General features: G+C 38.7%; 2 protein-coding genes and 1 pseudogene across 2 annotated transcripts; all 3 read right to left on the bottom strand.

The window, feature by feature from the left end:
* Nucleotides 1–390: 390 nt before the first annotated feature.
* LOC107859797 (isovalerate--CoA ligase AAE2) lies at nucleotides 391–12,913 on the bottom strand. The gene is made up of 2 exons (XM_016704906.2): nucleotides 12,471–12,913; nucleotides 391–2,064 (listed from the first exon to the last, which is right to left on the bottom strand). Exons 1-2 carry the CDS (start codon nucleotides 12,738–12,740, stop codon nucleotides 622–624), a joined length of 1,713 nt encoding a protein of 570 aa, XP_016560392.2. The 5' UTR covers nucleotides 12,741–12,913; the 3' UTR covers nucleotides 391–621.
* A 4,801-nt stretch (nucleotides 12,914–17,714) lies between these two features.
* LOC107859796 lies at nucleotides 17,715–19,225 on the bottom strand (annotated as a pseudogene).
* A 551-nt stretch (nucleotides 19,226–19,776) lies between these two features.
* Nucleotides 19,777–23,928, bottom strand: LOC107861293 (butanoate--CoA ligase AAE1-like). The gene is made up of 2 exons (XM_016706638.2): nucleotides 23,016–23,928; nucleotides 19,777–22,337 (listed from the first exon to the last, which is right to left on the bottom strand). Exons 1-2 carry the CDS (start codon nucleotides 23,421–23,423, stop codon nucleotides 20,895–20,897), a joined length of 1,851 nt encoding a protein of 616 aa, XP_016562124.2. The 5' UTR covers nucleotides 23,424–23,928; the 3' UTR covers nucleotides 19,777–20,894.
* Nucleotides 23,929–23,972: the final 44 nt, after the last annotated feature.

The raw sequence follows: 23,972 nt of genomic DNA, 5'->3' as shown, positions 1-23,972 counted from the left end.
TGAATATTGAGGAGTAGCATCTTTAGGAATAACATATATTGACAATGTGAAGACCAGTTCAGTGTTGATGAAGCAAAGAAACTGAGTTGAATATTTGTTGCTTCTTCATCGTGGACAGATAAGATAGAATTTCCAGCCAGCGCCAAGAAGTCAACCTGAAACTTAATGTACAATCAAAACAGCGCATAGACAGCAATCAGGCATCAATTTTGAATTATTAACCAATGACTGAGATAGCAAAAGTTGTTGCAACAAAACTTGTTTGAGACTCACATTCTCCTCGTTATTAGTACTGTAATACATTTACCACGACCTTACGGATAAATTTGATTAGGATTTAAATTATATACACTGACAATATGAATTTCGATATTTGATAGTCTGTTGCGATCGATCAGAAGTAGAGTAATGAAATTTAAACATCATTGGAAAAGAGCATTCACATACAGCTTAGTTGAGGAGACTTCAATCTTTAAACATAAATAGAAGATAAACAGATTACAGTGTAGAAGTCGTTCAGTTCTAGAAAATTCTCAAACTGTAAATGGAATAGAAGAATGACACTCCGACTGAAGCAGCAATTATCATCAAATAAAAAAAGAGTTCCTTTTCCCATTTCCTTCAGCAAAGACTTCCCAAGGCTCGGGCTTTCTCTCTTAGAATGAACTTTTGTATCTTGCCTGTTGAAGTTTTTGGGATATCTTGAAATATGACCGTTCGAGGTGCCATGTAATGAGGCAAGTTATCCCTGCAGAAGTTGATAATTTCCTGATCACTAACATTATTAGAATCATCCTTCAACTTCACATATGCACAAGGTGTCTGACCCCAGTGATTATCTGGTCGCGCGACTACTGCTGTTTCAAGAACTGCTGGATGACTATACAAAACTCTTTCCACTTCTACTGTGCTTATGTTTTCTCCGCCAGAGATTATGATATCTTTCAATCTGTCCTTAACTTCTATGTATCCATCAGGATGTTTAACAGCCAAATCACCACTATGAAACCATCCGCCTTTAAAAGCTTCTTCTGTTGCTTGTACATCTTTTAGATATCCACTCATTACAGTATTCCCTCTGAACATAATTTCACCCATTGTCTTACCATCTTGGGGTACTTTCTCCAATGTGAGAGGATCCATCACATCCACTCCCTCTGAACAAAGATGTTGCACCCCTTGTCTTGCTTTCAATTTGTATTTTTCATGTGGTGGTAAAGAATCCCACTCGGGCTTCCACAAACAATATGTACCTGGACCGTATGTCTCTGTTAGTCCATATAAGTGATGCACTCGAAACCCGAGTTCCTCCATTTTGGAAAGGATTTGTGGAGGTGGTGGTGAACCACCTGTCATTATGTTAACCTTGTGAGGAAGTGGTTTTCTGTCACTTACGGGCGAATTCACAATCATGTTCATAACAATTGGCGCCGCACTCATGTGGGTAACCTTGTGCTCTGCTATGTATTCAAATATGGCTCTTGGAGAAACCTGTCTGAGGCAGATGCTGGTGCCACCAAGTGCTGCTAGACCCCAAGTCAGGCACCATCCATTGCAGTGAAACGTTGGGACGGTCCAAAGGTAAACAGGCCATGAACTCATCTCATGAAGCATAAATGTGGCAATGGTATTGAGATACGCACCTCTATGATTGTAAACAACCCCTTTTGGTCGCGATGTTGTTCCTGAAGTATAGTTAATACTAATAGGGTCAAACTCACTTGTCGGCCACCTTACAGAAAATTCGCTGCTCCCACTTTCAAGAAGGCTCTCATATACATGAGTGACAGAGTTAACAATAGTAGGAGAAGAACTGTCAGAGTCTGAGATTAAAACAAGAAGAGGTGGTTTTGCTTTCTCCTTAGCAAGAATGTCTAGTGCTCCTTGAGCAACTTGGAGCAATTTCTGATCCACGAATATGATCTTTGCTTCTGAATGTCTCAGCAATACTGATATCATAGCCGAATCAAGACGGCTGTTTAATGTACAAATAACAGCGCCAGCCATTGGTACTGCAAAATGCAGCTCTTGCATTGCGTATACATTTCGGGCCAATGTTGCAACCTGCATAAATAATTTTCAAATCTTTGAAAATAAACCATTTAAATCCAAACTTCATAAACTATTTCCTGCTGCATTTACCATCTAATATTAAAAGACATATATATAAGCCCATAGCTCTTGTTTATGTGAATCATGAACTTCAAAGATCCAAGTACATTAACATGAAACATTTTTAACTCACATTATCTGTTTAACCAAATTGAACCAATTAGTGCCAACTTTCTCAATATTCTTTCTTAATTAAGGAGCTAGCAATCTCTATCAATTATCAAAAAAGGAGAGCATGTGATTTTTAGGTGACTTTTTTTGTCACCAAAATATCTTATTTCGTCTTCTAACTCCTATCGTGGTTTACTAAACGTAAATAAAAAAGATTTAATGTTTCACCCTAAATAATAAATTTATATATGGATTTTGAATTTGTTGCGCGATTTGTTCTATGGCTTCCTATAAGCTGATGTGATATTTTTATAAAGTCATTATCAAACTTTACATTGTCATGTCAAATTGATATTTGGTTGTTGTATGTTGGAGTAACTACCAGAATGACTTTAAAGTATAGTATATAAATTAAAGTTGAGTTATTTTAAAGTGGCGAATGAAAGTTGAATGACTTTTCTAAAATTAACACTTAGTTGGATAAATACAGATAAGCTTATAGAAATCATAGTCAGGAATTACAAGTATAATCAGCGAATGTAGCAAAATACATAAAAGATGTTGAAAGTGTTGTTGTATAGTTTGGTTTTTAATCTTACAAGAAGCCAAAACATTTATAGGTATTTTTCCCTCAATCAACTACATGTAAATTCCATCAATTTGAAGTTTTGATTTAAAATCAGTTTTTATATATGAAATTTGATTTCAAAGAAGTCCAATTAAAATCAGGAAATATAGCACAGAATATAACTGGTTTGGCTGATATTAGAGGCTCACTTATCCTTGGCACCCTTCCTAGAAGGTGGTCAAGTCAAGGTGATGGGTGTACAAACGTTGTTGGTGAATGATAAGTATTGTTTACATGGTTACAGGAAAAAAGGAAAAATTACATAAATTTCCAAACGCTGTTATTATAGTTTCTGCACTATGTTAAATTAATGTACATAATATCTCAAAAATAAAGTAGGAGTAGATAATTTTAATAATTTTAAATTATAGTATTCTATGTGGCTTAGACTTTGGAATTAGTTATTCTTTTGTTATTTGAATTAGTAATTGTAGTTATTTTTATTTGAATTGAAGTTTAGTTAGAAATTTAGCTATTTGAATTAGGAATAAGTTATTTTTATTTGAATTGAAGTTTAGTTGAATTAGGAATTAGTTATTTTTATTTGAATTGAAGTTTAGTTAGAAATTTAGTTATAAATATAAGTTTTGAGTTATTAATAAAATAATTTACTTTGACAATACAATTGCAGTATCTTTTTCTCTCCAACTCTTTCTCTATTATTTCTCTAATTTCAAAGTTAAAAACCAACAATTGATAGCTGTAAGTGAGATGAATTCTGAATTTTTGATCCAAATAGCTCCTCCTGCCTTTGATGTAAGATGAATTCTAAATTTTTTTTCCAAATAGCTCCTCCTGCCTTTGATGGTAAGAATTACCAGAATTATGAGGTTCTTCCGTTGCCCAATAATTTCACGATGGTCCAGATCAAAAGTCAAAAAGAAAAAAAAAATAGAAAATCAAAGGCAGAAATAACTTTGTTTGTTAGTGTTTCTCCAATAATTTTCACAAGAATTATGACCCTTAAATCATCAAAAGAAATTTGGGATTATGTGAAGGAAGAATATATAGGAGATGAAGAATACGAGACATGAACGTATAGAATATAATAAGGGAATTCGAATTGTAGAAGATGAAGGAATCTGAGACCGTCAAAGAGTACTCAAACTGACTTCTTAGTATTATTAACAAGGTAAGATTGTTTAACACAAAATTTAAAGATTCAAGAATTGTTGAAAAAATTCTTGTTACTGTGCCCGAAAGATACGAAGTATCAATTACTAATTGTTGAAAAAAATTTTGTTACTGTGCCCGAAAGATACGAAGTATCAATTACTACCTTGAAAAAAACTTGTTCAAGATTACCTTGACAGAATTGTTAAATACATTGCAGGCACAAAAGCAAAGGAGGTTTATGAGGCACAATCACAATGACATGGTCGAAGGAGCTTTGGCAGCCAATCATAAGACTCAAAACAAGGGTAATAATTCAAGAAAAAACTACCCACCTTGCTAGCTCTATGACAAGGTAGGTCATCCTCCATTTAAATGTTGAAAGAGATGAGATGCTCAATGCAAGATCTGCAATCAGCTTGGTCATTAAGCTGTGATTTGCAAAAACAAATCTAAAAAATGTGAAGTAGATGTCGAAGTCACCAAAGAAGAAGAAGAAGATCACTTATTTGTGGCAACATATTCTTCAATCAAGAAATTTAATTTTTGGATGATTGATAACCAAATGACATATGACAAAACTCTTGAGTTTCTGCCTTTAGAAAATAAGAAAATCAAAATTGGGAATGGTGACTATATTCGTGAAGGAAAAGGGAATGTTGCAATCAAAAAAATTTCAGGTACAAAAATAATTTCAAATGTCCTTTACGTGTTCGATATTGATAAAAGTTTGTTAAGTGTTGATCAGCTAATGGAAGAAGAATTTAAATTATTATTTGGAGATAAATATTGTCGAGATTTCACTAATCATGAGATTATATAAATTGATATGAGAGACAAAAGTTTCTGATTTAATCCAACAGAAGATGCACACAAGCCATGCAAGAACAAAGATGAATTGACAGATTTATTCAAGAAATCAAAAATTCAGCTGAAGCCGAGACTGCAACTTATAATTTCTGATCAAAGGAGGAGTGTTGAAGATATATCTCGAAAATAAAGTAGGAGTAGATAATTTTAGTATTTTTAAATTATTAGAATTCTATGTGGCTTAAACTTAGGAATTAGTTAATCTTTGTAATTTGAATTGAGAATTAGTTATTATTATTTGAATTGAAGTTTAATTAGTAATTTAGTTATAAGTATAGGCCTTTGAGTTATTAATAAATATAATTGTAGTATCTTTTTCTCACCAACTCTTTCTTTGTTATTTATCTAATTTCAAAGCTAAAAACCATCGGATAGATACATGTTGTAACCATGGGATACATGTTATAAAACTCATATTCATGCAGATGCATGTGACTAAACCCGGTTACATGTGATGTAATATCTACAATGTATATATTGTTATTTCCTTCTATGGGTACGCAGAATCTGTATATCCAAAACAACAACTTCAACTAGAGTTCAAGTATAAACAAGAACACAATGAAATATATCAAATACCCTCAACACAAGATCAAAATGACATTTTCAAGAGGTGTATTTTATTTTTTCAGAAAATAGATGAAACAAGAATGAATAAGGCCAAGTCGTCCGAATTCACGTAGTTTTCTTAAGGAAACAATTCCCCTCACTGTACTCGAGGATATGGAATTTTTCCTCCCAGGATAAAATGGCCTTCAATCCAAATATAGCGGCACCTCAAATGTTTGGACTCGTCGAACGCACTCAATAGTTTGAATGATCACACAGAATTTTTGAAGAGAAGAAGAGTATTTTTTATTCTGAATTTTCGTATCAAAACCTGTGGAAGAAAGCAGATTTTTATAGCCATAACATGACTCTTCTGAAAAGAGACAATGGTTCATGTCAAAGGTTACACATGTTCTGTAAATTCATGTCTGTTCATCCAAAGATTGAATCTTTTCCTGAACAGTCATCTCTCTCCATGAATCTTCTGAAACAACACATCAGTTCGAAATAATGAAGCTATTTAGAAGCATTAGTTCTGTTTGAAATTACAGAAGCATCAGTTCAAAATTTCGGAAGCATTGCATCTGCTGCTGGATGCATGCATAAATGGAGAATAATGTTGTGTTTTGGTAGATTCAGATCATAAAATAAAATTTGCCCAAAAAGATAGATCTCATCGATCGATCATTTTCCAAATCCAAATCTTCGATCGATCATTTTTCGAAGCCGAAGCCGAAGCCGAAGCCGAGCGAGCGACAACGACGACGACGACGCGAGGCATCTCTTATTCCTTACCTCACTTATCCATGTGGGAGTGTGTTTCACAAAATAAATACTTTAAAGCTTCTTTCTCCCACCAATGTGGGAGAATTTAGTAAGCTTTCCTATTTTTAGTACACTTTTCATATTGGTGTGATCTTAATTTTTCTCTTCCACTTGGTTTTCTCCATTTTTCATTCACACCTCTCATTTACTATGAACCCAACAATCCCCCACATGAATGGGGAATAGCTATTTTTTGTAAAAATTTTACGGACAAGTATGTGATCATCAAGCAAAGACCGATTGCATCTGGATAGGTGGGTTTCCCTTTGAACTTTCTGTAGTGAACATGTATCAGATGCACTCGTTCAATCGGTAGATTTGATATATTTGAACCGTCGAGCTTTAATGTACACCTAGACAACACATGTCACACAATCAGCCTTTTACCATTTATGGTTCTCATGGTTTTATTCTTTTCAGCCATGAACACGTCCCGATTTCGTGAGAGTTTAGAGAATGGGCCTTTACTAACATTCTCCTCGAAGCGACTTTTACTTCGCCCTCACATAGGTGATTTCTAAACGTTCAATCTTATAGATAAAACGGTTTGGTCAAATCTACTAAATTTAGATAATCATTAAAAAAAATTCACTTTAAGTCTTATCCTTGATTACTATACATTGTCTACATCATGAGAATGGGTTGGGTAATTGACAATGTTAAACCTGTCAGACACAACTTTGTTTGATCTCCTTAAACCTAGCTCTTGGGATCTCCAGTCTGCTAGGTAGAGTTACCGTCATGCTGACTTGTCCTAGGCCTTAAACCCATTCCCTTGGATGTCCTTTCCACTCCTTCTCTAGATAGACCTTTTGTAAGTGGATTCGACACATTATCCTTTGACTTTACATAGTTAACAGTGATAATTTCACTAGAGAGAAGTTCCCTAACGGTATTATGTCTCCGTCGTATGTGACGAGATTTACTGTTGTGCATCATGCTCCCTGCCCTACCTATTGCCGCTTGGCTATCACAGTATATACATACTGGTTCCACCGGCTTGGACCAATAAGGAATATTTCTAAGAAATTTCGGAGTCATTCTGCTTATTCAACGGCTTTATCCAATGCAATAAATTCAAATTCCATTGTAGAGCGAGCAATACTAGTCTGTTTGGATGATTTCCAAGAGACTGCTCCTCCACCAATAGTAAATACATATTCACTTATGGATTTTACTTTGTTCGATCCGATGATCCAATTTACATCGCTATATCCTTCAAGTACCGCAGGATATTTATTATAATGCAAAGCATAATCTTTAGTGTATTTAAGATACCCCAAAACTCTTTTCATTGCCATCCAGTGAGTTTTATTGGGATTACTCATGTATCGACTCAATTTACTGATAGTGCATGCTATGTCTGGTCGTGTACAGTTCATTATATACATTAAACATCCCAATACTCTTGTGTACTCTAATTGCGAGTCACTTTCACCTTCATTCTTTCGAAGTGCAAAGCTCGCATCTAATAGAGTCTTGGTAATACCGAATTCCATATACTTGAACTTGTCAAGTACCTTTTCGATATAATGATACTGTGACAATACCAACCCTTGTGGAGTTCGATGGATTCTTATACCTAAGATTGCATCTGCAACTCCAAGTTCTTTCATATCAAACTTGCTCTCGAGCATTCATTTTGTTGCATTTATGTCAGAAATGTCTCTACTGATGATCAACATATAATCCACATATAAACATACAATGACTTGGTGATTTGAAGTGTCTTTAATATAAACACATTTATCACATTCATTTATTTTAAATCCGTTTGCCAACATGGTTTGGTCAAACTTCACATGCCATTGTTTTGGTGTTTGCTTTAGTTCATATAATGACTTGATAAGTTTACAAACCTTGTTTTCCTTTCCTGGAACCACAAAATCCTCAGGTTGTTCCATGTATATTTCTTCCTCCAATTCTCTATTTAGGAAAGCGATTTTCACATCCATTTGATGGATCTAAAGATCATATATCGCCGCTAAGGCAATTAACATTCGAATTGATGTTATCCTCATTACTGGCGAGTATGTATCAAAGTAATAAAGGTTTTCTTTTTGTTTGAAGCCCTTTACTACAAGTCTTGCCTTGTATTTGTCAATAGTGTCATCCGCTTTCATATTCCTTTTGCAAATCCATTTAGAACCTAAAGGTTTATTTCCGGGAGGAAAATCAACCAATTCCCATGTATGGTTGCTTAAGATTAAATCAATCTCACTATTGACTGCCTCTTTTCAAAAGGATGAGTCCAAAGATGTCATCGCTTCCCTAAATGTTTGAGGCTCATTTTCTAAGAGAAATGTTACAAAATTTGATCCAAATGAAGTAGACGCTCTTTGACGTATACTACGTCTTGGATTTTCTTCATTATGTACATTCTCACTTGGTTCATCTCGAGGTCGTTTAGATCCTCCACTAGACTGTTCATGTCTAATTTTATACGGGTAAATATTTTTAAAGAATTCAGCATTGTCTGATTCAATTACCGTATTTTTATTAATATCCACATGTTCGAATTTATGAACCAAAAACCGACATGCTTTACTACTTTTAGCATATCCTATGAACACGCAGCCCACCGTCTTAGGTTCTATCTTAACACTTTTAGGCACAGAAATTCGGACCTTTGCTAGACACCCCCATAATTTGAAATATTTCAAGTTGGGTTTCCTTCCTTTTCATTTTTCATAAGGAATTGATTGTGTCTTACTATGGGGAACTCTGTTGAGTATACGATTGGCTGTAAAGATAGCCTCCCCTCATAAGTTTTGCTGTAAATCGGAACTTATAAGAAAGACATTCATCATTTTCTTCAAAGTTTGATTTTTTCTTTCCGCAATTTCGTCAGATTGAGGTAAATATGGGGCCGTAGTTTGATGGACGATTCCATTCTCTACACATATTTCGGCGAAGAGAGATTTATATTCTCCATCTCTATCACTTCTTATCATTTTTATCTTTTTATCTAACTGATTTTCAACTTCAGTTTTATATTGCCTAAACACATCTATTGCTTCATCCTTACTATTTAGTAAATAGACATAACAATATCGAGTGCAATCGTCAATAAAAGTTATGAAATACTTTTTCCCACCACGTGATGGTGTTGACTTCATATCACAAATGTCAGTGTGTACTAAGTCTAAAGGATACTTTGACTCTACACACGTTTGACACTTTGATTTATTGCGCTCAAAGTTTGGCAAAACTTCTAAGTTAATCAGTTTTTGAAACATTTTATAATTAACATGACCTAAACGTTCATGCCATAAATCATAAGACTCAAGCAAATAAGAAGAATTTGAACTTTTATTTATTTCAACAGTCATTACATTCATCTTATAAAGGCCCTCGGTGAGATAGCCTTTTCCTACATACATTTCTCCTTTGATAATTATAATTTTTCCAGAAACGGTTACACATTTGAATTCGTTCTTATCTATAAGTGAAACAAAAATTAAGTTCCTACGAAATTCTGGAACATACAAGACATTGTTAAGTGTCAAGACCTTGCTCGAAGTCATTTTCAAGCACACTTTCCCTGTTCCTTCCACCTTAGCAGTAGCGAAGTTATCCATGTAGATCATTTCTTCTACTTGAGCTGGAGAAAATGATGAAAACAAATCTTTGTTGGCATATACATGGCGGGGGGCACCAGAATCCATCCACCATTCGCGAGGATTTCCCACCAAGTTACATTCTGAGAATATAGCACGCAAATCATCACATTCTTTGTTGGATTCAATCATATTTGCTTGATCCTTTTTCTTGCCTTTCTTTGGGGCACGACAATCTGTGGACTTGTGCCCAATCTTGCCACAATTGAAGCATTTTCCCTTGAATTTCTTCTTGGGTTGATTGCTTCCTTGTTCAGCTTTCTTTCTTCTCTTAGAATTATTTTGGCCATCTTCTACAATATGTGCTCCATTAATTGTAGAATTCCCTTTTGACCTTCTCTCGGCAGTTTTATTGTCCTCTTCAATACGCAGTCGGACAATAAGATCTTCGACAGTCATATCCTTGCATTTATGCTTCAAGTAGTTTTTGAAGTCTTTCCACAAAGGTGGTAGCTTCTAAACTATCGCTGCTACTTGAAATGCATCATTCATAATCAAACCTCCAAAACAGTTTATGTGAGTATTAAGAACTTTTTAAATTTGTTCAACTAAGATATTTTTCAAAGATATACCTTCGGCTAGGAGATCATGTATGATGACTTGCAACTCCTGGACTTGAGAGACAACCGATTTGCTATCTATCATTTTAAAGTTCAGGAATCGTGCAACAAGGAATTTCTTAATTCCCGCATCCTCTGTTTTATATTTTCGTTTAAGTACCCCCCACAATTCCTTCGATGTCTTAGTTCCACTGTAGACATTGTAGAGGTCGTCTTGGAGACTACTCAGAATATAATTCCTGCAAAGGAAGTCTGAATGTTTTCAAACTTCTACAATTACGAAACTCTCTTTGTCCGGGTTCCCTCGGGCACCTCAGGAGCGTCTTCGCTAGTAAACCATTGAAGACACAAAGTGGTGAGGTAAAAGAACATCTTTTGCTGCCATTGTTTAAAGTCAATGCCGGCAAATTTTCGGGCTTCTCCTCCGGTGCCATTGTAGGCGGAGCATTTGTGCGACTTGATGTGGCAATATTAGTTGCCCCCATAGACGTTGCCGCAGGTTGCATTTGACTATCGCTTGTCATTTTTCCTATCACCACAAGACAAAAAATACTTAGTATTTTCAGAATACTACTTATAAAGTTAAGCAACTTTAAACTTTTCTTCTTGTTTCTAGTTGACAATGAAGTTTTTATGACTTCCAATTGTCAACCGAATGATCTTTAACTTGTGATTAAGTTTTTATTACTTCAAATCACTAGTTAAGTTCAGGCGGAGTAGAAAGTTAAAACTTTAATCTTCAAAAACAAGTTATACAGATTCTGAAATTGTTTCCTTAAGATTGTTATTTCCTTCTACGGGTACGCAGAATCTGTATATGCAGAACAACAACTTCAACTAGAGTTCAAGTATAAACAAGAACACAATGAAGTATATCAAATACCCGCAACACAAGATCAAAATGACCTTTCCAAGAGGTGTATTTTATTTTTTCAGAATATAGATGAAACCGAAATGAATAAGGCCAAGTTGTCCGAATTCACAGAGTTTCCTTAAGGAAACAATTCCCCTCACTGTACCCGAGGTTATGAAATTTTTCCTCCTAGGATAAAATGGTCTTCAATCCAAATATAGCGGTACCTCAAATATTTGGACTCGTCGAACGCACTCAACTGTTTGAATGATCACACAGAATTTTTGAAGAGAGGAAGAGTATTTTTTATTCTGAATTTTTGTATCAAAACCTGTGGAAGAAAGCAGGTTTTTATAGCCATAACATGTCTCTTCTGAAAAGAGGCAATGGTTCATGTCAAAGGTTACACATGTTCTATAAATTCATGTTTGTTCATCCAAAGATTGCATCTTTTCCTGAACAGTCATCTCTCTCCACGAGTCAGTGTGTCCTTTTGCTGAAGGATTGCATCCTTCTGAAACAACACATCAGTTCGAAACAGTGCAGCTATTTTGAAGCATTAGTTCTGTTTGAAATTACAGAAGCATCAGTTCAAAATTTCTGAAGCATTGCATTTGCTGCTGCATGCATGCATAAATGGAGAATACTGTTGTGTTTTGGTAGATTCGGATCATCAAAAAAATTTGTCCAAAAAGATAGATCTCATCGATCATTTTCTTAATTCAGATGCATAAATGGAGAATACTGTTGTGTTTTGGTAGATTCGGATTATCAAAAAAATTTGTCCAAAAAATTAGATCTCATTGATCATTTTCTAAATTCAAATCCAAAGCTAAGCCAAGCAACGACAACAACAACACAAGGCATCTCTTATTCATTGCCTCACTTATTCATGTGGGAGTGTGTTTTACAATATAAACACTTTTAAGTTTCTTTCTCCCACCAATGTGGGAGAATTTAGTAAGTTTTCCTATTTTTGAGTACACTTTTCATATTGATGTGATCTCAATTTTTCTCTTCCACTTGGTTTTCTCCATTTTCCATTCACACCTCTCATTTACTATTAACCCAACATATATTCGCCTCAATATTCAATGAACATCATGTAACATTGGAAAGTAGTGGAAGAGGAGTAATTAGCTCCTACAGTAATGAGATCTATGTTGTTTGAAAAACAAGAAATATAGATCCGCGCCAGAATAGTGAAAAAAAAGGTAGAAGAAAGTTACCACATCCCCACGAGAAATGCCAAGATTAGACAAAGCAGAAGCAAGCTTTATGCACCTAGCATGTGTCTCTTTCCAAGTATACTTGACAGAAGATCCATCAATGATTGAAATTCTTCCTCTGAATACATTTGCTGCTCTCTCCAAGAAACTTATGGGTGTCAAAGGAACATAGTTTACAGAACACTTGAGCAAACCCTCCATCGATCGTAATGGCAATCCAGGCCCCTGATCTGAGAGCTTGTGGATTAAATTTGCTAAATGGTACCCCATATATAATATTGAAGTCAAGATTGATTACAGTTGGCAATGCAAAGAAAACTTCACTTTCTGTATTTCTTGTTTATTCATTAATTCATCATGCAACGTGATGGTAATGGCCAGCACTATTATAAACCAATAATTGAGTTTAACGTACATCTCGATGAATAAACTGTGCATCACATTTTTCTATGCATGTGGTATACAGGGACGTAAAGTTTTGGTTTGTCCCTATGGCCATTAAACTATTCATTTCTATCCCTCCACTTGACCGAAAGTCCCAAATTATACAAAATCTCAAATTCTTGAAAATAAAACCCACAACGTGTATCTTAGACATTTTTGCTCATCTTTCACTGTTTCACACTGACATCAGCACAATGTCTTCAACAGTTCAATTTTTTTTTTTCATTTATTTATGATTTTGCCTACATATTTTATTTAAAACTCCTACCTGCAAATGCTTCTCCGTTCACAACCGCACCTCCACCACCCACAGTCTAATTTGGTTGGGTGGGGTTCTTTCAACTATCAGGCAAGGGATCGCTTGCTTAATATTTCGAAGAGCGATCGCTTGCTTTAATTTTTCGGCACGAGGCTTCTTGATTTTCCGGCAAAAGGTCTCTTGCCGGAAATTGCTATACTGCTACTGCATCTCGTTCCCTAAATGGCCAGAGAAATGAGTCCATTGAGTTTTCTACTGTTTAACTTGATTCGACCGTCGGCGCCGACCCGTCCCCCGGCGCCGACCTCCGGCCCGATCTCTCTCTCTCTCTCTCCCTACCCTCTCTCCCTCCCTCCCTCTCGCACCGGTCCCCGGTCCCCGGCGCCGTCGCTGACCTTCGGCGCCGACCCGATCCGACCGCCGGTCCCCGGCGCCGACCCGGCCTACGGTCCCGACCGCCGGCCCCCCCACCCCCCCACCCTTACCTGTCCTGTCCGTACCCCCCGCCCCCCGCGGGATACACCAGCCCTCCCCCCACCTCAGCCTTCAGCCAGTCAGCCGCCGCCCGGTCTCCAGCCGCCACCCGCCGCTCCGTCTCCAGCAGCCGCAGCTCCAAGCGTAATGACTTCTAACCTTTGTTATTTTCGTTATTTCATATTCCATTTTATTTCATTATTTCATATTCCATTCTCAGTATTATGCTAGTAGTAGCCCCTGTACCTTGACTTGCGTGGAATTTGTGGACATTGTCTATTGTCTGTTATTGCTGTTGCTGTGGTCGTTTCTTCCACTGCTTTGGATTGGGTTATTGGCTGGGAAACTATATTTGGGGCGGTGGGTGTTGAGTCCGGTGGTGTTTGCCCCCTAATTGAGTATAGTTTTGTTTCGGGAGTATTCCTTTGAATTTGTGTGAATCTTGTATTTCCTTGTTGCTGATTTGATACTACCACCGTGTATATATATATTTTCCTATACTTTCGTGTAGTGCTGGCTGTGGGTGGTAATGGGTGGATAGGGTCATGTCCGAGGGGGTTGGGGAGTGCGGGTGGGGGATGAGGAGAGGGCGGGAGTGGGAGAGGGCCAAGGTTTGGCCGCGGGGGGTAGTGGAGGGCGGGACGGTAGGTTGAGGGTTGGGTCTTGGAATATAGGACCCTTCAGGGTAAGTCCATAGAGCTTGCGAAGATTCTTAGGAAGAGGAGGATCAACATTGCGTGTGTCCAATAGACCAAGTGGGTAGGGTCTAAGGCGAGGGATGTGGATGGTTACAAGCTGTGGTACTCTGGGAGCGACAGGCGTAGGAATGGAGTTGGCATCTTAGTACATGAAGAGCTTAGAGGTCAGGTAGTGGAGGTGAAGAGGATCAATGATAGGTTGATGACTATTAAGTTGGTTGTTCGGGGGTTTACCCTGAACGTGTGTAGTGCTTATGCGCCGCAAGTGGGATCGGAGGGGGAGGAGAAGATGCGGTTTTGGGAGGCTTTGGAGGAGGTGGTGAGAGGCGTGCCTAGTTCGGAGAAGATTGTTGTAGCAGGGGATTTCAACGGGCACATCGGGGCGCTACCGGGAGGCTTTGGTGACGTGCATGGGGGTTTTGGTTTTGGGGAGAGAAATGACGAGGGGGCGACCCTACTGGAGTTTGCGAGGGCCTTTGGGCTGGTGGTGGTGAACTCGGGCTTCCCGAAGAAAGACGAGCACCTGATCACCTTTCGAAGCGCGGTAGCCAGGACTCAGATTGACTTTTTGTTGCTTAGGAAAGGGGATAGGGCGTTGTGTAAAGACTGTAAAGTCATCCCGAGTGAGAATCTTTCGACCCAGCATAGGCTCTTGGTTATGGATTTGGGAATGAAGAAGAATAGAAAGAGGAGGACTAAGGAGTGTAGACCGAGAATTAAGTGGGGCGGCCTGACGCCAGTGAATGCGTGGGAGATAGGGGAGAGGTTGGCGGGAATGGGGGTGTGGGAGTGTAGGGGGGACATGGATAGTATGTGGGACAGGGCGGCAAGGTACATCAGGGAGAATGCAAGTGAGGTGTTGGGTGTTTCTAGGGGCCGGGCCGGGCACCGTCGGGGGGATTGGTGGTGGAATGAAGAGGTGGAGAAGAAAGTGGGGACCAAGAAAGGGGCGTATGCTAAGTTGGTGGAAAGTAAGGACGAAGAGGAGAAGCGGGTAAACAGGAAAGAGTACAAGCTAGCGAGGAAAGAGGCGAAGTCAGCAGTCACGGCAGCTAAGACGGCCGCTTTTGAGAGCTTGTATGCAGGGTTACAGGAGAAAGGAGGGGAGAAAAAGTTGTTTAGACTCGCTAAGGCTAGGGAGAGGAAGGGTCGTGACCTCGATCAGGTGAGGTGCATTAAGGAGGAGGACGGCCACATTAAGAAGAGATGGCAGTCGTATTTTCATAGGCTCTTGAATGACGAAGGGGATAGAGCTATTGTGTTAGGGGAACTGGAGCACTCAGAGGAGTGTCGGGATTTTAGCTATTATAGACGTTTTAAGGTAGAAGAGGTTAGACAAGCTGTCCGCAGGATGCGAAGGGGTAGGACGACGGGGCTGGATGAGATACCGGTGGAGTTTTGGAAGTTCGTTGGAGAGGCTGGTGTAAGGTGGTTGACTGGATTGTTTAATGAAATCTTCAGGACGGCAAAGATGCCCGAGGCGTGGAGGTGGAGTACCATGGTCCCTCTCTATAAGAATAAGGGGGACATTCAGAGTTGCAATAACTATAGGGGGATTAAGTTATTGAGTCACTCTATGAAGATCTGGGAGAGAGTGGTCGAGGTGAGGTTGAGACAGATAGTGTCTATTTCGGAAAACCAGTTCGGATTTATGCCCGGCCGCTCGACGACAGAGGCAATCCACCTGGTGCGGAGGTTGGTGGAGCAGTATAGGGAGCGAAAGAAGGATCTGCACATGATGTTTATCGATCTGGAGAAGGCATACGACAAAGTCCCCAGGGAGGTGCTTTGGAGATGCTTGGAGGTGAGTGGAGTACCGCTGGCATATACCAGAGTAATTAAGGATATGTATGATGGAGCGAAAACCCAGGTGAGGACGGCGGGAGGAGACTCAGAGCATTTCACTGTCCTGACAGGATTGCACCAGGGATCTACTCTTAGTCCCTTTTTGTTTGCGTTGGTGATAGATGTGTTGACACGGCGCATTCAAGGGGAGGTGCCGTGGTGTATGCTTTTTGCAGACGATGTAGTTCTGATAGATGAGACTCGAGGGGGTGTGAATGACAAATTAGAGGTGTGGAGGCAAACTCTTGAGTCTAAAGGGTTCAGGGTGAGCAGAAGCAAGACAGAGTATGTGGAATGCAAGTTTAATGACGTGAGACGGGAGAATGAGGTAGTAGTGAAGCTGGAAGCACAGGAGGTATGTAAGAGGGATAAGTTCAAGTATCTTGGGTCCGTGATCCAGAGTAACGGTGAGATTGACGAGGATGTCTCTCACCGTATTGGGGCGGGATGGATGAAGTGGAAACTCGCGTCGGGGGTGCTGTGTGATAAGAAGGTGCCGCCCAAGCTTAAAGGCAAATTCTACAGGGTGGTAGTCCGTCCGGCCTTGTTGTATGGAGCGGAGTGTTGGCCAGTTAAGAACTCCCACATCCAGAAAATGAAGGTGGCAGAAATGCGGATGTTGCGCTGGATGTGTGGACTGACTAGAGGGGATAGAGTTCGGAATGAGACTATCCGGGAGAAGGTTAGTGTGACTTCAGTGGAGTGCAAGATGCGGGAAGCACGATTGAGATGGTTCGGACACGTGAAGAGGAGGGGCATGGATGCCCCGGTCCGTAGGTGCGAGAGGCTAGCGTTGGATGGTTTTAGGCGGGGTAGGGGTAGGCCGAAGAAGTACTGGGGCGAGGTGATTAGGCGGGACATGGAACAGTTACAGCTCACCGAGGACATGACCCTAGATAGGAAGGTCTGGAGGGCGCGAATTTCGGCAGAGGATTAGGGCCAGTTTGGGTCGCTAGTGTAGGGAATTACTTGGTGCGGGTTTTATTCCTGTTATGATTCCGTCTTCCGTGTTCCATGTTTTATTACGAATCTGTGTGCTTTCCTTTGCTTTCCTCTGTTTTATATTACTTATGGGTGCCGTATTTATGTTATGTAATCTGCTTTACTATGTGTTTGTGTGGTATCTCGTGTCTTGAGCCGGGGGTCTATCGGAAACAGCCTTTCTACTTTATCAGAGGTAGAGGTATGGACTGCGTACATCTTAACCCCCCCCAGACCCCACTAGGTGGGAATACACTGGGTTTGTTGTTGTTGTTGTTGTTGTTTAGCAATAAATTATTGGAATTTACTTGTGCTTGTAATTTGTGTTAGACTTTTGTGCATTCATATGGTGTATATATCGAAATTCGAACCATTTAGGGCTAAACTTGATAATAAATATTTTATTGATTTGATTATTGATTTAAGGTATTGACAAATTGAAAACCGATTTTATATAAAATCAGATCGAACTGACGACTAACACCCCCACTTTAGAGCAATTTGCCAGCTTTGGACAACATTGAACATAATGGCACAGAAAAATAATATACATAGTTATCAACAATTATACACTGAAACAGAAGCAAAGTGACAGTTTCCTGTTTCATTTAGAAAAAACTGCCCAAGGCTTTCGCTTTCTCCCTTAGCGCGAGTTTCAGTATCTTCCCGGTCGAATTTCTTGGGAGATCTTGAAATATGAGTGTTCGAGGCGCCATGTAATGAGGAGAGTTATCCCTACAAAAATTGATAATTTCTTGATCATTAACATTGTTGGAACCATCCTTCAACTTCACAAATGCACAAGGTGTCTGACCCCAGTGATTATCTGGTCGTGCGACTACTGCTGCTTCAACAACTGCTGGATGACTATACAGAACTGTTTCCACCTCTACTGTGCTTATGTTTTCTCCACCAGAGATTATGATGTCTTTCAATCTGTCCTTAACTTCTATGTACCCATCAGGATGTTTGACAGCCAAATCACCTGTATGAAACCATCCACCTTTAAAAGCATCTTTTGTTGCTTCATCATTTAGATAGCCGCTCATTACAGTATTCCCTCTAAACACAATTTCACCCATTGTCTTACCATCTGCTGGTACCTTTCCCCATTTTAATAGGATCTATTATATCCGCTGCCTCTAAACAAAGATTTTGCACTCCTTGTCTTGCTTTCAGTTCGTACTTTTCTTTCGGAGGCAAAGAATCCCACTCAGGCTTCCACAAACAATATGTACCTGGACCATGTATCTCGGTTATTCCATATATGTGGTGTACTCGAAACCCAAGTTCCTCCATTTTGGAAATGATTTGTGGAGGTTATGTTAACCTCATGGGGAAGCGGTTTTCTGTCACTTACGGGAGAATTCACTATCATGTTTAGAACAGTTGGCGCCCCGCCCATATGTGTCACCTTGTGCTCTGCAATTCTTTCGAATATGAGCTTTGGAGAAACCTGTCTAAGCCAAATACTAGTGCCACCAAGTGCTGATAGACCCCAAACCAGGCACCACCCCTTGCAGTGAAACATTGGGACGGTCCAAAGGTAAATAGGCCATGAACTCATCTCATGAAGCATAAATGTAGCAATGGCATTCAGATATGCACCCCTGTGATTGAAAACAACCCCTTTGGGTCGCAATGTTGTTCCAGAAGTATAGTTTACACTAATAGGGTCAAGTTCACTTATTGGCCATCTTATAGCAAATTCGGTATTCCCACTTTCAAGGAGGCTTTCATAGTCATGAGCAACAGAGTTGACAATAGTAGGAGAATTGTCAGATTCAGGGATTAGAACAGGAAGTGGTGGTATTGCTTTTTCATTAGTGAGAATATCGACTGCTCCTTGAGCAACTTGGAGCAATTGCTGATCACAAAGATGACTTTTGCTTCTGAATGTTTCAGAAGTACTGATATCATGGCTGAATCATGACGCGTATTCAATGTACAGAGAACTGCGCCAGCCATTGGTACTGCAAAATGCAGCTCTAGCATTGTGTATATTTGGTGCCGATGTTGCAACCTACAAAAAATTTTCAAATGCATAATGGAAAACTAACCGGACCCCACTTTGTAGACACCGGGTATGTTGTTGTATAATGGAAAACTAAACCATTCAACTTCCAAACTCATTGCAACAGAGTTGATCTAGTATTCTCTAGTGACTAGTATCTATTAATCACAATACGGATCATCGAGTGTTGAAAATTGCTAAGGAGATGGCCCTACAAACCGATATTGAAAGAGATCTGTTCAATGTGGTGGCATAACAAACGCGATGCATTGTGATACCTTATAACATAAATTGGTTAAATTAAGGCATTATTTAAGCACAAAAACATCATTGTCAATTGTCAAAGCGTAAAGCTCTTTCACTGCTGCTAACACCGAATAGGAAAAAAGATTATGAAGAGTCATTTCCAATACACGGAATTCTAGCTAGTCTAATTTGATATGCAGCTAAGCATATTAGAGTTTAACAATGAACTAGTAGAATTATTCCTACCATGCTACCATCCCATTTCAAGGATACAGAACACCGGGACTTGTTAGTGTGGCTTGGAAATCTTCTTCCATCGAAAAATATAAATGCATAAGCATGAAATGAATAGAATCTGATCTTATTTTCTAGTTGTGTAAATGATCATTGTAACAAAATTCAAGCAATCACTACCTTAAAAAAGTATTTTCTACACACTTCAAGGCTGATTATGGGATAGAAGAAACTTACCACATCCCCGCGAGAAATCCCCAGTTCAGACAAAGCACAGGCAAGCTTTATACACCTAGCGTGAGTCTCTTCCCAAGTGTACTTGACAGAAGGTCCATCAACGATGGAAATTCTTCCTTTAAAAACATTTGCTGCTCTCTCCAAGAAACTTATGGGTGTCAAAGGAACATAGTTTACAGAACATTTAAGCAGACCCTCCATTGATTGCAATGACTCTTGAAACTTGGCACAAGTTGTGAGACATCTGAGTGCTTGTGGCTGAATTTAAACTGAATTGGTACCATATATAAATGCAACTTGGTGACAACCATGACTTATGGTGATGATGGTGGTGGAGAAAGTCAAAGGGAATAGTACTGAAGAGTAGCATCTTTTATGAATAACATATATGGACAATGTGAAGACCAGTTCAGCGGTGATGAAACAAAGAAACTAAATTGAATATTTTTTGCTTCTTCATCATCAACGAATAAGATGGAATTTCCAGGGAGAGCCACGAAGTCAACCTGTAACCTAATGTACGATCAAAACAAGGCATAGACAGCAACAATGCATCAATTTTGAATTACTAACCAATGACAGATTAAAAAAAAGTTGTAGCAGCACAACTTTAATAGTTTTGAGGGCTCACATGATATCCTCTTAATTAGTAATACACTTACCACGACCTTACAGATAACTTTGAATAGGATTTAAATTATATACGCACAGTATTAATTTTGATAGTCTTTTGAAATCGAGCAGAAGTAGAGTAATGAAAATTAAACATCATTAGCAAAGAGCTGCCACGTCCAGCTTATACAATATGGATGATTAGCATATACCTTTTGAGGAGACTTCAATCTTTAAACACAGAAAGAAATAAACCGATTACAGTATGGAAGTCGTTCAGTTCTAGAAAATTCTGAAACTGTAAATGGAATACAAGAATGACATTCTGACTTTACAGCAATTTTCACCAAAGAAAAACGAAGTTCCTTTTCCGATTCCCTTTAGCAGAGACTTCCTAAGGATCTGGCTTTCTCTCTTAGAATGAACTTCTGTATCTTGCCTGTTGAAGTTTTCGGGAGATCTTGAAATATGACTGTTCGAGGTGCCATGTAATGAGGCAAGTTATCCCTGCAGAAGTTGATAATTTCTTGATCACTGACATTATTGGAACCATCCTTCAACTTCACAAATGCGCAAGGTGTCTGCCCCCAGAGATTATCTGGTCGCGCGACTACTGCTGTTTCAAGAACTGCTGGATGACTATACAAAACTCTTTCCACCTCTACTGTGCTTATGTTTTCTCCGCCAGAGATTATGATATCTTTCAATCTGTCCTTAACTTCTATGTATCCATCAGGATGTTTAACAGCCAAATCACCACTATGAAACCATCCGCCTTTAAAAGCTGCTTCTGTTGCTTGTACATCTTTTAGATATCCACTCATTACAGTATTCCCTCTAAACATAATTTCACCTATTGTCTTACCATCTTCGGGTACTTTCTCCAATGTGAGAGGATCCATCACATCCACTCCCTCTGAACAAAGATGCTGCACCCCTTGTCTTGCTTTCAATTTGTATTTTTCATTTGGTGGTAAAGAATCCCACTCAGGCTTCCACAAACAATATGTACCTGGACCATATGTCTCTGTAAGTCCATATAAGTGATGTACTCGAAACCCGAGTTCCTCCATTTTGGAAAGGATTTGAGAAGGTGGTGGTGAACCACCTGTCATTATGTTAACCTTGTGAGGAAGTGGTTTTCTGTCACTTACAGGGGAATTCACAATCATGTTCATAACAGTTGGCGCGCCACTCAAGTGTGTGACCTTGTGCTCTGCTATATTTTCAAATATGGCTTTTGGAGAAACCTGTCTGAGGCAGATGCTGGTGCCACCAAGTGCTGCTAGACCCCAAGTCAGGCACCATCCGTTGCAGTGAAACGTTGGGACGGTCCAAAGGTAAACAGGCCATGAACTCATCACATGAAGCATAAATGTGGCAATGGTGTTGAGATATGCACCTCTATGATTGTAAACGACCCCTTTGGGTCGCGATGTAGTTCCAGAAGTATAGTTAACACTAATAGGGTCAAACTCACTTGTCGGCCGCCTTACAGAAAATTCGCTGCTCCCACTTTCAAGAAGGCCCTCATATTCATGAGTGATAGAGTTAACAATAGTAGGAGAAGAACTGTCAAAGTCGGAGATTAAAACAAGAAGAGGTGGGATTACTCTTTCATTGACAAGAATATCTATTGCTCCTTGAGCAACTTGGAGCAACTGTTGATCCACAAATATGACTTTTGCTTCTGAATGACTGAGTAATACTGATAACATAACTGAATCATGACGGGTATTTAATGTACAAATAACAGCGCCAGCCATTGGTACTGCAAAATGCAGCTCTTGCATTGCGTATACATTGCGGGCTAAAGTTGCAACCTGCATAAATAATTTTCAAATCTGTGAAAATGGCAAACTAAAACCATCTGAATTCTCAACTTCATTCTATCTATACTAAATATATGTTTAGAAAGTACAAAATTAATGTACCGGATCTATTATCTACTCTGAGTTTTATAGGAATTTTCTCCAGGATCATTTATAACACTTTCGAGTTTCACCAAATTTTATTAATTTAAAAATAAACAAATGACTCTTTAAAAATTTAGTATAGAATACGTAACTCAATACGAAGCCTAATCAAAGATAAGTTACGTTTTTCAAAATTGTCTACAATCAGGAAAGACATGAACTGTTGTCTTGAAAATTGAAAGAACTAGAAGATTGAAGTATTTCAACTATACTTGATAAGACAGTAAACCATACAAGTTACAATCAGTCATCCATAAGTAAAAATTGAAATAAACTATCCATATATATGGGCACGAAGTTTAAGAAATATGGGAAAATTTTGCAATGTTGCAAAACTATCCGTTAAGTACATAAATTTTGAAATAGAAGAGTACACCTTTTGTGGACTTCTCGCCAAATAAGTGAGACCCAACATGAGTAAAATGTTGATAGTGTCATTAAATATTTGTCAAATAAAGAAACATGTCATAACATAAATTGAGACATAAGGTGTAACTGAAAATCTGTTAGGATTTAGGAAGTTACCACATCTCCACGAGAAATGCCAAGCTCAGACAAAGCAGAAGCAAGCTTTATACACCTAGCATGTGTCTCTTCCCAAGTGTACTTGACAGAAGGTCCATCAATGATAGAAGTTGTTCCTTTAAAGACATTTGCTGCTCTCTCTAAGAAACTTATGGGTGTCAAAGGAGCATAGTTTGCAGAACACTTTAGCAAACCCTCCATGGATCGCAATGACTCAGTTTGAACATCATGCACCGAAACCCGACACATGTATTGGCGAGGCCTCTGAGTACGTGTGGGATGTATTTGGACTGAAATGGTTCTACATGAAAAAATTCTTGCCAGTCCTGAGTAACTCATGATGGTTATGGTGGAGAAGAAAGAGAATAATGTTGAAGAAAGGCATATGAAACCTTGCAGCACCCACATATAATGGCGATGTGAAGACCAATACAGTTGGCAAAGCAAAGAAGACTTGAATTATGCATTTCTTATTTCTTCATCGTGATCGAAAATGGCAAATTATTATAAAACCATCTAGCAATTAAAGCTCAAACGTGAGCTGAACCAGATATGATGGGATTTGCAAGAGATAAGTCAACCAGTAAGCTTATGTAATCTGTACATTTCGTTTCACCGTAATCAAATGAGAAAACCTTTGCGTGAATAAACCTTTACATCACTGTTTTTCTTTCCTTTTTTTTTTTTTTTAGGTAGATGGACATCTCGTTTTAAGCAAAATGACATACTGTGTAATCCACTTGAATAGATTTTAAAGATAAATCTTAGATTTGGTCTTTCTTAAAGTAGAAGCTAGCCAACACAAGCAAATTTATGAAGGGTAATATTCGAATCACCAGCAAAGAAATATCATTTCACACTAACCACGGAAAAGTAAATATTTAAACAACAAAGGAATGAAAGGAGAACAGAAACAAGGAATATAAAGAAAGAACATGGTAGAATAAAATAAGAACA

This window comes from Capsicum annuum, chromosome 2, assembly GCF_002878395.1.
Source record: "Capsicum annuum cultivar UCD-10X-F1 chromosome 2, UCD10Xv1.1, whole genome shotgun sequence".
NCBI lineage: Eukaryota > Viridiplantae > Streptophyta > Magnoliopsida > Solanales > Solanaceae > Capsicum > Capsicum annuum.
This window is presented reverse-complemented; position numbering and strand designations above follow the sequence as displayed.

Bases quoted from the DNA above. Each gene is read 5' to 3' on its own strand.
- LOC107859797 (XM_016704906.2), bottom strand. From the start codon at position 12,740: ATGGGGTACCATTTAGCAAATTTAATCCACAAGCTCTCAGATCAGGGG. The intron at 2,065-12,470 runs GTAACTTTCTTC...TTATTTATGCAG, and splicing joins GCATTTCTCGTGGGGATGTG to GTTGCAACATTGGCCCGAAA.
- LOC107861293 (XM_016706638.2), bottom strand. From the start codon at position 23,423: ATGTGGGTGCTGCAAGGTTTCATATGCCTTTCTTCAACATTATTCTCT. The intron at 22,338-23,015 runs GTAACTTCCTAA...TTATTTATGCAG, and splicing joins GCATTTCTCGTGGAGATGTG to GTTGCAACTTTAGCCCGCAA.